Source organism: Lacerta agilis, chromosome 8 (assembly GCF_009819535.1).
Source record: "Lacerta agilis isolate rLacAgi1 chromosome 8, rLacAgi1.pri, whole genome shotgun sequence".
Lineage (NCBI taxonomy): Eukaryota > Metazoa > Chordata > Lepidosauria > Squamata > Lacertidae > Lacerta > Lacerta agilis.
Window position 1 is genome coordinate 5,885,902 of NC_046319.1, and position 15,161 is coordinate 5,901,062.

A 15,161-nucleotide genomic window follows, 5' to 3' on the forward strand; every position below is an offset into this window, starting at 1 on the left:
CCCCCTTCGGAAACGGGTCCAAGTGGCTCTTTTTGTCTTAAAGGTTGCAGACCCCTGCCCTAGGGAAGCTCGCCTGCCACCTTTGTTACATATCTTGTATGTTACATGCCAGGCAAAAACATTCCTCTTCTCCCAAACCTTTGCCTGATTAAACACACCATGGCCTTTTAAACTGTGTGTGTTTTTGTTTGTTACTGTGGTATGTATTTCTGTGTTTTTATATTGTAAACCGCCCTGTGATCCTCGGATGGAGGCAGTATAGAAATTTTAAACATCACCACCCGCACAGAGTTGAGACTGGAAACAAAGAGCTTTCAGACTTCAATACAAACATTAAGGAAGTTCTCTTAATACTCAGCAGCAGCTGCTGAATGAAACTAGCATGCAGAAGCAAACTGTTCTCTCTCTAAGACAACAACAAAAAGAAAACCAATGTTATTTGCAGAATGTTTCTGCTGAAAGATCCACCACCCCACACTGGTTCCCCATTGAGGGAGGCAGTCATTCTGGAGAGAATTTTTTAACTGGCATGAACCGAGCAGCAACTACCGAGTACAGCCTTGTTTAAAAGTGCCATCTTATGCTTCTTGTTTTCGAAGCTTCTACTAAACCAGCCCTCTTCAACCAGGTGCACTCAGTAAGTTTTGGACTAGAACTCCCATCAACCCCAGCATGCGTGGCTGTGCTCCCAACACTGCCCCCACTGTTAGGTTAGGATCATCCTATTCGCATGTAGGATCGTGGCAGAGACACATGCCCAACTGGCATGTTCTCTCCCTCCTGGTCGATCGTTCGGGAGCTTCAAAAGCTTTCTTCAGCCCGAACATCACAGCGACCGATACCAAGAAGCATCAGCACACTTAGGAACCTGCAGAGTATTGACGGTTCGTGTAACAGACTCAATAGCTCAGCATTTTGGCTAATCTACTTTATTTACATATAATACACTCAGAGCATTCTGACTTAGTTCCTTCCTCTTTCTCATCAGAAAGCAAAGAGAGAAGGAAACAAAGGACAATAGTCCTACATTCTGCAACACAGTAGCACAAAACATCATGTCTCTGTCACTTCCCACTATGTGGAATGAAAACATAAACTGTCATGTGAGAGACAACAATCCCATGACTGCAAACAAGGAGCAAGAATCCTAACACCCACTACACCGCTAGCCAGTTGCCGTCAAAGCGAGTTTCAGTCCAAAAGCTAGAGGAGGCACCAGGATGGTAAAGGTTGCACTAAACATCCATCCATCCATCCATCCATCCACCCATCTATCCATTCATTCATTCATTCACCCACCACATGCAAGGGACAGGGAGGAAAGAGGAAAGTAAGTATTAAAAAAAATCAAAATCAAAACTCGGGCACCAATTTCTAAACAGTTCACAATTTCATACTCACCTTTATCTACACAACTACAGCGTGGAGCAGGGGTTGGCGAACTTACCAGGCACCGGGCCGGTTCCTCCAGCGCCGACCATGCGGCGGGCCGGAGGGTAGGGGAGCCCACACCCATATGCGTGCACACATGCTATTTCCAGCGCACTTCCGGGTCGGCGGAGCACCGGAAATAGCCTGTGCACATGCGCAAGCGTCATTTCCGGCGCACTTTGGGTTGGCGGAGCACAGGAAATAGCTTGTGCGCGTGCGCACGGGCATCCTCAGACCTGGAAGTGCGCCGGAAATGACGCTTGCGCATGCGCACAAGCTATTTCCGGTGCTCCGCTGACCCGGACGTGGGCAGCCACGCTGGGCCGGTAAGAGCGGCCGGTGGTGGCGGGGGTCGCCGCGGGGCAGATAACTGAGTCCCTCAGGCTGTATCTGGCCCGCGAGTCTTAGTTTGGGGACCCCTGGTGTGGAGCATTCAAAGCACTTCACTTGTGCCAACCTGGTGCCCTCTGGATGTTTTGGACTACAACTCTCAACAACCCCAGCACAGGAATACTTGAATTGGGGATCTGTCAGCACGCTGGTCACTCAAGAGAGGATGGGAAGACTGCGCACAGCTTGCAAAGTCACACCTGCTACTGATCAAGTTCCCCTCACACAGCTCACTTCCCAAGGCCTCTCACGGCTGGGCCGGAGCAGGGAAGAAAGGGGCTTTACCTGATCTCCAGCTGGTGGGGATCTGCACGGTGCAGAGGTCATCTGAGGACTCATCTGTGGATGTACCAATGAAGTCGAAGTTCAGGCAGTTGTGTGTGAGCTTGAGAAGCTGCATGAGGAGGCCGTGCTGGCTTTCATCGTTCAGGTTCAGGTTTTTCCCTGAAGCCTATCAAAAGAAGAAAAATAGAATGGAAAACCACATCTGTTAATGGGCAGAGTTCAAGACGGCTGCCAAGCCTAAAGGCAAAGGGGATTCTGGAGTGGGGAGGCAAAATGGTTTCATCTCAGGGCTCCCCTACCAGAAACACTGAAATGTCCCAATCTTATAGCAAAAAAGAAAAAGTGGAGCTGCTTTCCTGTGGAGCTCAGTTTTAATAAATAATAACAATGTTTTTATTTATTTACACCCTGCCCATCTGGTTGGGTTTTATATCCAACACATATAAAAACACAATAAAACATTGAACACTAATAATAACAATCTGATCCAATATAAAAAGTCACAATAACTTTAAAATAAACAACATAAATAAAGCAATAGTCAACAATTCATTAGAATTTAATAGTAAACAGTAAAATTAAACACCAGCAAATAATAGACAGTTTACACTTATCAATTACAATAAAGAATTACTAATCTATAATAAATAAAAATAACGGCAAGTCTCAGTGCATAAAATACAACAAAGCATACAAAAACCATGTAAATGGATATGGCTTTTAATCAGTGTCTCCCTCCCCTCAATTTTCTGCTGCTTTATTTCTGTTATTTATTGCATTCACACATCACATTTTTCTCCAAGGAGCTCAAGGTGGTGTTCATGATTCTCCCCTTCCTCATTTAACCCCCACAACAAACCAGTGAGGTAGGTGAGGCTGAGAGTGAGTGACTGGCCAAAAGTCACCCAGTGAGCTTCATGGCCGAGTGGGGATTTGAACCCAACACTGCTCCTCTCATATTGTATCACAGTGTGGTACGTTGGCTTGACAGCCACGGAAAGAAAGTCTTTGCAGAGGGTGGTGAACACAGCACATGATATCATGGGCTGTCCCCTGAGCCCGCTAGATGACATCGCAAGGGGTTGTTGCCTTAGGAGAGCGAGAAAAATCCTCAGTGACGAATAATAATAATAATAATAATAATTATTATTATTATTATTCACACCCCAGCCAGCACCTCTTGAATCTTCTACCCTCGGGCAGGACATATACAGGTGAAACTCAAAAAATTAGAATATCATGGAAAAGTCCATTTATGTAAGTAATTGTCTTCATTAGCTACTGGAGTTTAATATATGAGACAGACTCATGACATGCAAAGCAAGATATGTCAAGCCTTTGCTTGTTGTAATTGTGATGATTATGGTGCACAGCTCATGAAAACCCCAGAGTTGAAATTGTTAATTTGGGGTTCTCATCAGCTGTACGCCAAAATCATCACAATTGTAACAAATAAAGGCTTGACATATCTCGCTTTGCATGTCATGAGTCTATCTCATATATTAGTTTCACCTTTTATTTAGTTCCCTTTTCAGGGCAGCTAAATTTCTCGTCAATACAGCTCAGCTCATTTAAAGCCACACAGGTGTTTGCTTGACAGAACATTCTTCACAGAAGCCATTTCAGGGTCCTAAACCCACAGCTAGAAGAAAACCCTGTCCAAAGTTCCATACCCCCCCCCAAAAAAAGTTATTTTCACATCACCTGTTTTAGTAAATTGCACGAGAGAGTGAAAATATCAAACAAAGATGAATCTCGGAATGAAGAGGCTATTTTCCTGTGCTTGGTCAGTGGGTGTGTAGTGTCTGCCTGGGTGGGGTGGGGAGCAGGGAAAGAGAGAAAGGGAGAGAGAGAAAGAGATCATTAGAACTCAGGTTAAAGAGTGCAGAGTCAACGTAAGCATCCCAATAAAGGAAAAACACGAAACAGCAGAACACCCCATATACTGCCCTCTGCCAGTAAATAAAGCATGCTAACCACCTAGAGCACTAATTTCATAGAACTCTAGGGGGGTTTGAAGGCAATCTAGTCTAACAGCCTGCAATGCAGGAATCCCAGCTAACAATTTAGAAGTCTGTTCAATGATTTACAGTTCTGCAGAACAAAACTGTGACAGCCTGGCAGCATTCAGGCAATGCCCAAGTTTCCTGACTGAGGTTGACTGTCTCCTTTGCATGAGGTGCAGGCTGAGCCACCTAAATGCCTGGAAAGGAGAAGCTGGAGGAAGAGCGTGATTATTTGCAATTCTGCAAAGAGTGGCTTTGCCATTCTTACTGAAGAAATGAGTACTTTTGGCTGAGAAAGAACTCTGGGTCACCGTCAGATAATGCTTTTCATAGAAAGCAGTGCCCTCTGGATAGGGAAGAGGTGTAAGCGAAGCCTGGGATGGCAGAGACTGATCTCTGGAGGGAGTGCTCAATTTCTTACCACCAAAGGACATGAAATCGGTGCACAACATACAGCAGCAATCCAAAGGAGAAGAGTTGACACTGAGTTTACCGGCGAAGGCTGAGGCACTTACTTGATTAATTTCATTTGTTAGCTGAGACAGGATTGTCACTCCTATGATGCAGTGTTCTACACTGTCCTGGAGAAGGAACAGGCAGTGTCAGATTGAATGACAAGGGAGGTCAAGCAGCAAGAGGACAAATGTTACTGCACACACAGAGACAATTAAGATCCCTTGGGCAGAAGTGATTCTGTACTGTGCATTGATGGCTTTTGGTTTTAATATTTTGGGTACTCTCTATTATTCATTATTTTAATTTATTGTTGCAAACCACCTTGAAGGGTTTCCCATCAGCCCCAGCGCCAAATGGCCTTGCTGGCTGGGAGTTAACAGTCCAAAACAGCTAGACAGCATTAGGTTGGTGGCAACTGTCTGATGGCATCCCGAGAAGAAGCCTCTTGGTGAAAGCACTACATGCGCCAAGTGGGGCGGGTGGGGTGGAGGAAACGGCCAACCTGTAAAAACCTTGTGACATCAGTGATGACGTTTCTGAAAACATATTCATCTTTCTGACAGTCAAACCAGCCCAGCTTTGTGATCCTGGCGTAGAGCTGAATTAGTGCCTGCGTAACAAAAGTTGCCAGCTTGGGTCTGGTGGCAAGGTAGTTGAGCACGTAGTTCCCTGGAAGACACGGAAACATCCAGATGAAGAAGAATAGCAAAGATAGGAGCTGAAAAATGATAAATAAAGCATCTCCTGAAGCTGACCTTTTGAAACAACTTCCCTCCCCTGCAGCAGCAACACAGAAAAGCCACCACAGGGGCTTGGACTAGATGGCCCTTGATGTCCATCCCCACTCCGCAATTCAATGCTTCTATAGTTGTGCCTGTAGGGTGTCCCTGGCAATTACATAACACAGTGGTACCTCGGGTTACATACGCTTCAGGTTACAGACTCCGCTAACCCAGAAATAACACTTCAGGTTAAGAACTTTGCTTCAGGATGAGAACAGAAATCGTGCTCTGGCGGCACAGCGGAAGCGGGAGGTCCCATTAGCTAAAGTGGTGCTTCAGGTTAAGAACAGTTTCAGGTTAAGAACGGACCTCCAGAACAAATTAAGTACGTAACTAGAGGTACCACGGTATCAAACTCAGAAGTGGAACATTTATTGTAATTTCTACACAGGCAGGCACATGCTACTTGCTATATGTTGAGGACCCCACACCATATGGTATGGGGGGGAGAAAACATGTGACTCTGGAAAGATCAGAACCCTTCTGAGGTCAAACGTCCACTTCTCTGTCATTAGCCAGAAGTTACTCTATCTACCTACAGTAACCTCAGAGCAAGTTTCTCAGGGTGACACATAAATACATTGGTTAGTAGTCAACTAACCTCCGACCCACCGACATTCATGGACCTCCCTTAATCATGTTCATTAATTTCAGTGGATTGAGTAAAACTTAGTTGAGTAAAACACTTGAGTAAAACTTAGTTGAATACCACCCATTTATGTTTAGATTACTACAAAGAGTTCCCTACATACGGTTGCCTTTGAAAAGTGCTCAGAGGCTACAATTGCTCGACAATGCTGTGGCCAGGATGCTGAAGAGGGGCTGCCTAGACAAAGTGTGCCACCCCCTTACTGACACAGCCAAGCTGGATTCCCAAGTTGCTTCTGGGCCTAATTCAAAGCGTTGGCTACGACTTTGAAAGCCTTTTATGATTTGGGACCAGAATCACCTTTTCCTGTGTGGACCTGCCCACCTGCTGACGAGTGTCAGAGGCCCTGCTGTGAGTATCAACTGCCCCAGAGATATGTTTAGTTGGGACCAAGGAGAGTGGGGCTTCTCCTTGGTTGCTTCTCTGCGAGTGGCTCTGCAAATTCCTACACAAGGGACACGCATCTTGCCCCCTCTAGTGGCCTTCCATGGGATGAACATAATCTTCCTTTTCAGGAAAGCTTTTGGGCTATAAAGGGTTGGTTCCTTTTTGAAGCACAGTTGTACCTTGGAAGTCGAACGGAATCCGTTCCAGAAGTCCGCTCGGCTTCCAAAACGTTTAGAAACCAAAGCACAGCTTCTGATTGGCTTCAGGAAGCTCCTGCAGCCAATCGGAAGTCCCGTCGGACGTTCAGCTTCCAAAAATAGTTCGCAAACTGGAAGTCACTTCTGGTTTGTGGCGTTCGGAAGCCAAAACGTTCGAGAACTAAGCTGTTCGAAAACCAAGATATGACTGTACTTGTGCACATTTAACTTGTGTGATTCTAACCTCACGTAGTTGAAGGCTGCCTTGTGCTGGGTCCATTTGGGGTTTCCAAGCACAGATTTTAAGCTCTCCCCCTTGCTTGTGGGGTAAGGCCCACTTGGCACATTGCTTCTGGGATGCTCCTGCGAGATCTTGTGGGGACACCAGAGTTCCTATGAGATTTTGTGCAAGCATCTTTAGCCTGCTGGAGTAGGCCTTGCCCTCTAAGCAAGGAAGAGAGTTTAAAAGTTATTTTATGCCAGGTCCATTTGGGTCACTTTGTGCTTGTGAGGGTAAGGGTTCCAAAGGTTTGGGTATATACCATTTTTGAGTATCTGTGGAACCCTAGGAATTGAGCCTCCACGTAAGATGCAATTGTACTGTACATAATTGTTTCAGTTAATTTATTTTTGAATGGCTGATGTGTTTCTAGGCTGCTTTAACACTTTATGGGTGGCTTAGGTCCAGTTGTGTCTGACTCTGGGGTTGCGGCGCTCATCTCGCTTTAGTGGCTGAGGGAGCCAGCATACAGCTTCTGGGTCATGTGGCCAGCATGACAAAGCCGCTTCTGGTGAACCAGAGCAGCGCACAGAAACTTACCTATTTATCTACTTGCACTTTGACGTGCTTTCGAACTGCTAGGTGGGCAGGAGCTGGGACCGAGCAATGGGAGCTCACCCCGTTGTGGGGATTCGAACCGCCAACCTTCTGATCAGCAAGCCCTAGGCTCAGTGGTTTAACCCACAGTGCTTATTGGACTTAATAATAGTTAACCTAACATGAGTTTGGCCAAACTGCGGGAGGCAGTGGATAGGCGTGCCTGGCGTACTCTGGTCCATGGGGTCACGAAGAGTCGGACACGACTGAACGACTGAACAACAACAACAAATAGTTAACCATTTTAAAAAGTTTGAGAAGCGATTGCTTCAGTTTACATTAGTAGGTTGCACTGGGCTCCTTAAGGATAGGAAAGGTAAATATGTTTTAAATAATTATGTAATAAGACAAAGCCAGCCCATAACTCCCCTGGAAAAACATGCCATGTGCAGTTGTAGTTTTGACAAAATGTGTCCTGAAGAATGGAAGATTTAAAAGAATTGGCCTTGTATATTATCTTGGCAGCACAAATGGTGATTGCAACTCAATGGAAAACAGCCCAATTTTTTTCAGTGAACACTCACTCTGGAATATAGCTATAATAGGAGAAAATTATGCATAATTTGAGATTTCGATAAGGACTAGAACCTCCAGACACTTATTATATAATTTGGCATTCTTTTGTGACATATACAGGGGAATTGTCATTTTCAAGACAACGCCTGTCACAAGCCTAACATATGTGGAACTATACTTGATAATACTGAGAAGGCTGATAGTCTTTACTTACTTTGTTATTTAACCCATGTGCTACTGTACACATTCTATGTGCCTATTTTATAACTTTGTTTTTCATCTTTTAATTTTTATCTGTTGTTATAATTGTTCTCTCTGTTTAATATACATTATAAAATTAAATTTTAAAAAAAAACATTGCCAAAAAAGTCACATACTAGCAGCATGGTGATTAAGCACTCTGCCACTAAATGACTGAATAGTTTTTACAATTACTGAAGGCTAGCATTCAAGAAAGGTACGGAGCACCCTCAAAAGTTCAAAAAGTGAAAGGTAGCTGCATTGGTCTGTAAGAGAAACTCCAAAATCCAGTTTGGCAATACTGTTATTAGGACTGTGCCAAGCATAATCGACTGAACTCCATGAACAATTCTCCAGAACTCTTCATCAGGTAAGATGCTACACAGATCACGAGATAAGGGGGGACAAGAAAAATAAGATGCAAAAATCAGGCTTATGTTGAGACACCAATGTCAGCTTGCTTTCTCAGCCCCAAGATGGAAATTAAGGCTGAATAAGCCCCCCCCAAGTGCTACACTTAGCAGGTTACACACTTCAGATTTGGGGATGACGTAACATTGGCTGACCCCTCTCTCTGATAAATTGAAGATTAGATGTTCTGCTCGGGAACCTGCGTGCTTCATTTAAGATTTGGGAGGGGGAACCTGCGGCTTTCCAGATGCTGCTATACTACAACAAACCCCACCATCCCTGACCATTTGGGATCAAAGGAGTCGATGGGAACTGTAGTACAAGAACATTTGGAGGGCCACAGTTTATCATCACTGGTTTGGATTACACGCCCAACGTCAGTTTCTCAGAGATGAGGAGCAGCCAGTTTCTTTATCCCAGAATCCTAGGTGTGCAACCTAGTATCTGCAACACCAGGGAGAGACTTATTCAGCTAGTCAACACTATCTTGGACCTGGGCCTACAAGCTGATCTCAATGTTACAACATCAGCCTTGTGCTTGTACCTTTTTTCTCCTCACTTTTCTCCCCTGTGTAACACTGTTTGATGAAAAGCTCGGGAGAACTCAAAAGCCTCCTGCACTTTTGTGATATTTTGGTTTGCCCAACTGAAGATTTTGGCGTCCTCTTTTAATATCGTGGGCATCTTGTAAACTCCTCATGTAATTGATTTCGATCTTGCGTATGCTGGCTCTCTTCTTCTACTTACGTATATCTATTCGCTGTTCCAAGGGCAAAGGGTTGTTTGTGCGTGACACCAGTTTCGTAAGGCATGTAGCAGCCAATAACTGGGAGTAAGACGACTGTAAAAGGCAAACAGAAAGCAAATGGTTAAATTGTAGGAAAAAGGTACAAAGCTTTCCAAGTGATTGTCAAAGGTGAAGGATGTAAGTATGTTCACACTGGTGAGGCAGTGTTAAGGCATGAACTGGGAGCCGCTCAGCAATAACTTACAATATGTCAGTGAAGTAAACTCTATATTCAAAGAAATGAAAGCAGCTCAGGCCTAATGAACACAGCAACTCTTCCCATTAGGTTTTGCTCCAATGAGGCAGAAGTGAGGACTGCAGGTCCCCACCTTCCCACAGCTCTCTAAATCTTTCTCCCCCACCCCCGGTCCTTCCCAAGCAACTTGAGACTTTTTTGCCTTATCCATCTTTGCTCCACCCTCTTCATACCTCTATGGCAGGCACGTCCAATAGGCAGATTGTGATCTACCGGTATATCACTGGACATCTCTGGCTCCCCCCAAAAAAGCTCAATAACTTTGGCCCCCCTAAAAAAGCTCATGATTTTAGCCCTGCTTTCCTCCTCCCTAAAAAAAGGCTCAACAATTTTGACCTTGATCTGAACCCCCCAAAACAGGGCTTTCCTTCCTAAAAAAAAAGCTCAGGAACTTTGACCTGAACCCCCCCCCCCAAAGGGGGTAGATCATTGCCAGTTTTTAACTCTGTGAGTAGATCGTAGTCTCTTGGGAGTTGGCCACCCCTGCTCTATTGGTTCTAGGAGACCAGGGCGGAAGACTCCCTCTGCCTCATCTGTGTGTCTTAGTCTCCCTCCTCTCCAGCCTCCGCTTCTGCCCGATTCTGGACTGCTCTCTGCCACAGCTTCTTCCTGTTCACTAAACCATTACCTCTTCAGCTTCCGACACCTCCTCTTCCTAGTCTGCTACTTCTTCTCCCTCTGACCATTCAATCTCGTCCCACCACCAATCCTGTGTCTCTGAGCCCCCTCTTTCCTTCTGTGTACCCCAGCTGGTGGCTTCCACCATTCCTCTGCATTCACAGCCAGTCCATGACAGACAGGAGGGCCTGATCCTCAAATGCATTCACAGGAAAGACTGTAGTGTATACTGGAGGAAAGAGTGTGTAAGAAGAGCACAAGGATTTATCACAGGAGGTGTTCAAGGCTAGGAACTGTGGAAGTCTGCCGGAGGTGTCTGAATTCTCATGCTGGTTTGCAATGAATCTTATGAACTATTATTCATGCAGATCCAAGAGTGGACCACATTAATTCTGAAATAGTTCCACTCAACTTCCTTTATAGTGCTTTAGAAGTATTTTTAAATAGAAAGCATTGAGAAAGGGCCAAGATGTTCTGTGTAAATTACTCCAAAAGAAAGCAGAAGGAGACCCAATAGTGATCAGTTCTCAAGTTCATGGCTGTAAGCAGAGCAGAGGAGAGACTACACCAGCAGGACCTCTGCAGTGCTTTTCTGTACCCAAGCCATGAGCACAGGCAAATACCCAGAGAACACTTTAGGTGGTTTGAAAGCAGGGTGGTGGGTTTCTCTGCCTACGTACACTCCCTCTTTCAAGGAGAAGCTGGCACTTGTTCAAGCAGTCCGGACTGTTGGTAAACTCAACCAAGGCTTTCTCTGCCTGGAGCCGTGTTGTGGTGTCGGTTGTCTCATACAGTTGCTTGCACAGGTTCTCTAGCTGGGCTAGACTCTGCAACAAACCAAAGAGGAGAGCTTGATTATTTTATTTTATATTTTTGGTAGACTTCCTTTAAGGGCAACTGCTAGGAAAAAATGCATCCATGGGGAAGCTGAACACAAATCTTGAAACCCTGACATTTTGCTTGGGTGTGAAAACTACACTCCTAAAAGAACTGTGCTGCCACCTTATACGAAGCAAAAACCCAGATTTTCATTCTCCTATTCTGGCCCTTTGGAAGTAATAGCAATTCAAAGGGAAACCTGGAAGGAACACTGTTTCCAAGCACCCATAGTCCAGAGGCTCTTCTAAATACCACCACCACATTAAATACCAGCTCCGTCCTGGAATCAGGACTTCCAAGGCCTCCAGTTCAGTGGGCTCCTTTTGGTAGTGCTGCCAACCATGCTTGTAGGCCTGGGCACACAATCTGAACCTGAATAAGCCAAATACTGTATTTAATTTGTGCAAGTTATTTAAAAAATGGGAGAATCGTTTCTAACTACTGAGGCTTCACAGTTCTCATTCTACTAAATCACTGCATTTGACCATTTTTAGATAGCCATTTACCATTTAATTTTTCAAGACTTTATCATGACAGTGAAGCAACAATCCAGTAGAAAATATGAACTTAAATAAAAGGGAGGAAAGTACCAACCTCCCCACAGATCCAGGGTTCACAGCCATTACCTCATAAATTAAGGCACATTCTTAAGCACACATTGATTTAGATGTTGCACCAAAAGCCAACCTCATACAGAGAGTACAAGACAAATCTTATGAATACCAAGCAAAGCAACATTTCATCAGGACTTGCCACCGCGCCATGATTGGCCTATCATATAAGTAACAAATGGCCACCAAACGGAGGCAAAATCCATAGGCTTAGTTGAACTCCAAGATACCCTCAATTTATAACTTCATTACTCAGAAATGAGAATAAACATTACTTTGTTGAATCAAATGATTAAAGAAAAACGGGAGTCCTTCCAGCCCTGCAATATGGTCAAACAAGCAGTTATGAACAAAAAAAAAAGTGCTTTATGTATTAAGTCCATATTTGATTTCTCAGAAATTGATAGAAGACACAGTTTGAGGTCTAAAGGCAGTACACCTATTATTTCAGAAATGTCTTTCATGACCTCTACCCAAAAGTTGTGCACACATCTGTAAGAACAGGGTCTTCTTTCGTTACATCTTCTCCAACACACAGGTGAACTGACTCCAGTTATATGTAAAGAACCACTGATGGTCTATTTTTAAAAGATTTTTCTTGGATATTTGCAGAGGCAGATTTAAATGGGGGAACGAGGCATGGTTTCGCTGCACTATTATCCACTACTCTTCTAAGATCTGTCCCCCAAACAGGTTTAAAAGAATAGATGGGAGAAAACAACAGAGTGTATAAAAGAGAAAAGTTCTCTACCTTTAAGGAATTTTTTGGCAATGGAATCAACGTGGTTCTCTTCTCCATGTGTGCTGTGGGACACAGTTTCCTTAGTGAAAACCTGTTATGTATACTTCCCAAAATCTTATTCACATTATGTTGCACAAAACTATTTATAAACTTCCTGCCCATGAGGAAATAAATCATCTAACACAGGCATGTCCAAAGTCCGCTTCGGGGGCCTAATCCAGCCCGCCGCCGGTTTAATCTGGCCCCTGCGACAGTTTATTTCCTGGGGTAAAATCCTAAAAAACCTCAACAACTTCAATCCTAAAAACGTTTGGACACCACTGATCTAAGATATCTGAAGATCACCAGCCTGGAATGAAAAAGTACTTCAAAACTACCAAGATTTACTATGACGGAGGAATTATAACATCAGTTGATATATCAACATATGAGAATTTCCAACAAACGCTGGTTCTGTACATTAAACATCAAGAGTGCCAAGAATGATTGGTACATTATACAGGGTTGTCTGCTAGAGAAAAAGGGCGTATGTTGTTTCTATATATGCACCAGCATTTGGGTCTATTTCACTCTCTAACATCCATCCTCATTATGTGCTTACATTTCATTTGTAACAGCAATCCTCAAAGTTAATTCCCAGGAGCCTGACACTTTAAAAGTCTAGACATTTTTTCAAAAAGCGCTCAATTCTCGAAGCTGCACAGCATACATTTATTTCTGAAATGCTGGTTCTGAAAGCCAGGGGATGAAACACCAAGTGCCTTGTATTGTCTGGGGTTTTATGCAGATGTCAACCAGTTTTTGTTCCAAGGCAGCAACAAGCAGGGCTAGAAGACTCCCCTGTGCCTTGCCCACTATTTATTTTGCACTGACATCCCAAAACGTGGCAGACTCAGCAGGTCTGTCACATCTTGAGACAAGTGGCCGTGCTCAGGAGGATTTTGAGGAATTAGCAGCACAGAAAAAGGTCAATGCTTCATACTGGGAAGGAAGGCTGGAGAAGCCTTCAAGACTGCATGTGCGTTTGTATGTGGAATCTCCACACAGGCAGCAAAGTGAACTCTGGTATTCCACCAGATGTGAGCTGAGATAGTCAGCTAGAAGCCAGGTCTAGAGGCAGAGCAAGACATGGAAGGAAAACAGTGGGAGAGGGACTATGCAGATACTGCTACTAGCCAATTAATAAGTTAGTAAATGGCTTCAGATGGCATGCCACTGGTATTCAGAAGCATTGCTGCCTCCAGATGTTCAACAGTTGGAGGCAGCAACGCTTCTGAATACCAGCTGCCGGCAACCACAGGAGGGGAGAGTGCTCTTGTGTGAGAATCCTGCTTGTGGCTTCCCACGGGTGTCTGGCCAGCCACTGTGAGAACAGGATCCTGGACAAGATGAGCCATTGGGCAGATCTAGCAGGCTCTCCTCTTTTCTAAAGGCCAGAAGAAGAGATGGAGAGCATGAGAAGGATCAAATTGGGGTGTAGGAACAAGGAATGGGCAGAGACTCATATTGGAGAAGAGAGCTGGTCATAGTGGCTACGTTTTGCCTCCGCAGCTATGCTGAACCAAAGGCGAAATGTTCCAGAAGGCCTGCAAGCGCCATCTTGGTAGTCAAGATAACCCCAAACTAATTGGTAGTTGTTGCAAGAATGAGCTCATATATGTTTATATTCATTTGCTTTGATATATGCTAATTGGCTTACTTTGATGCTGTACTTATCTGTAGGACTTGGGATGCTGGGCTCTAGGCCCAGAAGGGGAGAAGCACTGGATAGCAGCCACCTATGGCCTCACGGACCAGGTGTGATTGGAGGTTCTGGGTAAATTGATGTAAGCTGCTTTGTGAATAAAAGATGTATACATGTTTGCTTGGGTGCAAACAAGTCATGACGAACTCTCACTGTGAGGCTTTGCACATTGTGTTGTAAGTTTACAAAGAACTAGAACTGGCCATCCTGGTGTTTTTGACATCCTTCTTTGGTGTCCCTGCATCAAACCACTCCTTGGGGCCTGTGATCCAGAACAACAGTTGGGGGCAACTATACTTCTGCACACCAGCTGCTGGAAACCGCAACAGCAAGAGGGTGCTCTTGTGGCCAGGTCCTGCTTGCAAATTTCCCATTGGGGCATGTGGTTGGACACTGTGAGAACAGGAGGCTGGACTAGATGGGAGTTATTTGGCAGGACTCTTCGTATGCTCTTATAAGGGGATGGAATAACTGGTACCTGAAACCGCCAGCGTGGACTGAGCTGGAGGCAAAAAGGACAGAGAGCGATGCAACCTCATCCTGGTCTAGGAAGCCAGCAGACAACAGAGTGAGTAGCAACAAATAACAGCTCTGCTCTTTCACCTTCCTGTCTGGAAGGTGCAACTTCAAGCTTGGAAGACTAGACAGCAGTGTAGGTAAAGCGCAGGTTGTGCTAACGCAGCCCAGCTTCTTGGAGTCTTCCTGTATTTCCTAAGTTGAATAAATCTCTTAGTTGCAAAAACCCTCTCCATCTTCTTGCATTCATTATTTGAAGAATGAGGGAAGCGGATATGGAACTCTATTTTTTATTACAGTGGTACCTCTGGTTACGAACTTAATTCATTCTGGAGGTCTGTTCTTAACCTGAAACTGTTCTTAACCTGAGGTACCACTTTA

The 15,161-nt window shown here is 44.6% G+C and overlaps 1 protein-coding gene across 2 annotated transcripts in view; it reads right to left on the reverse strand.

Moving 5' to 3' along the window:
• Positions 1-15,161, reverse strand: part of XPO7 (exportin 7) — a 54,560-nt gene that overhangs the window by 29,700 nt on the left and 9,699 nt on the right. The window contains exons 2-7 of one of the 2 annotated variants that reach the window (XM_033159194.1): positions 10,969-11,115; positions 9,375-9,468; positions 5,071-5,237; positions 4,628-4,693; positions 3,811-3,915; positions 2,107-2,272 (exon numbers count right to left, since the gene is read on the reverse strand). In XM_033159194.1, the coding sequence (XP_033015085.1) occupies positions 2,107-2,272; positions 3,811-3,915; positions 4,628-4,693; positions 5,071-5,237; positions 9,375-9,468; positions 10,969-11,115 (745 nt within the window). Of the gene's footprint in view, positions 1-2,106; positions 2,273-3,810; positions 3,916-4,627; positions 4,694-5,070; positions 5,238-9,374; positions 9,469-10,968; positions 11,116-15,161 lie in introns of those variants that run through there. The other variant, XM_033159195.1, reaches the window with a different exon arrangement.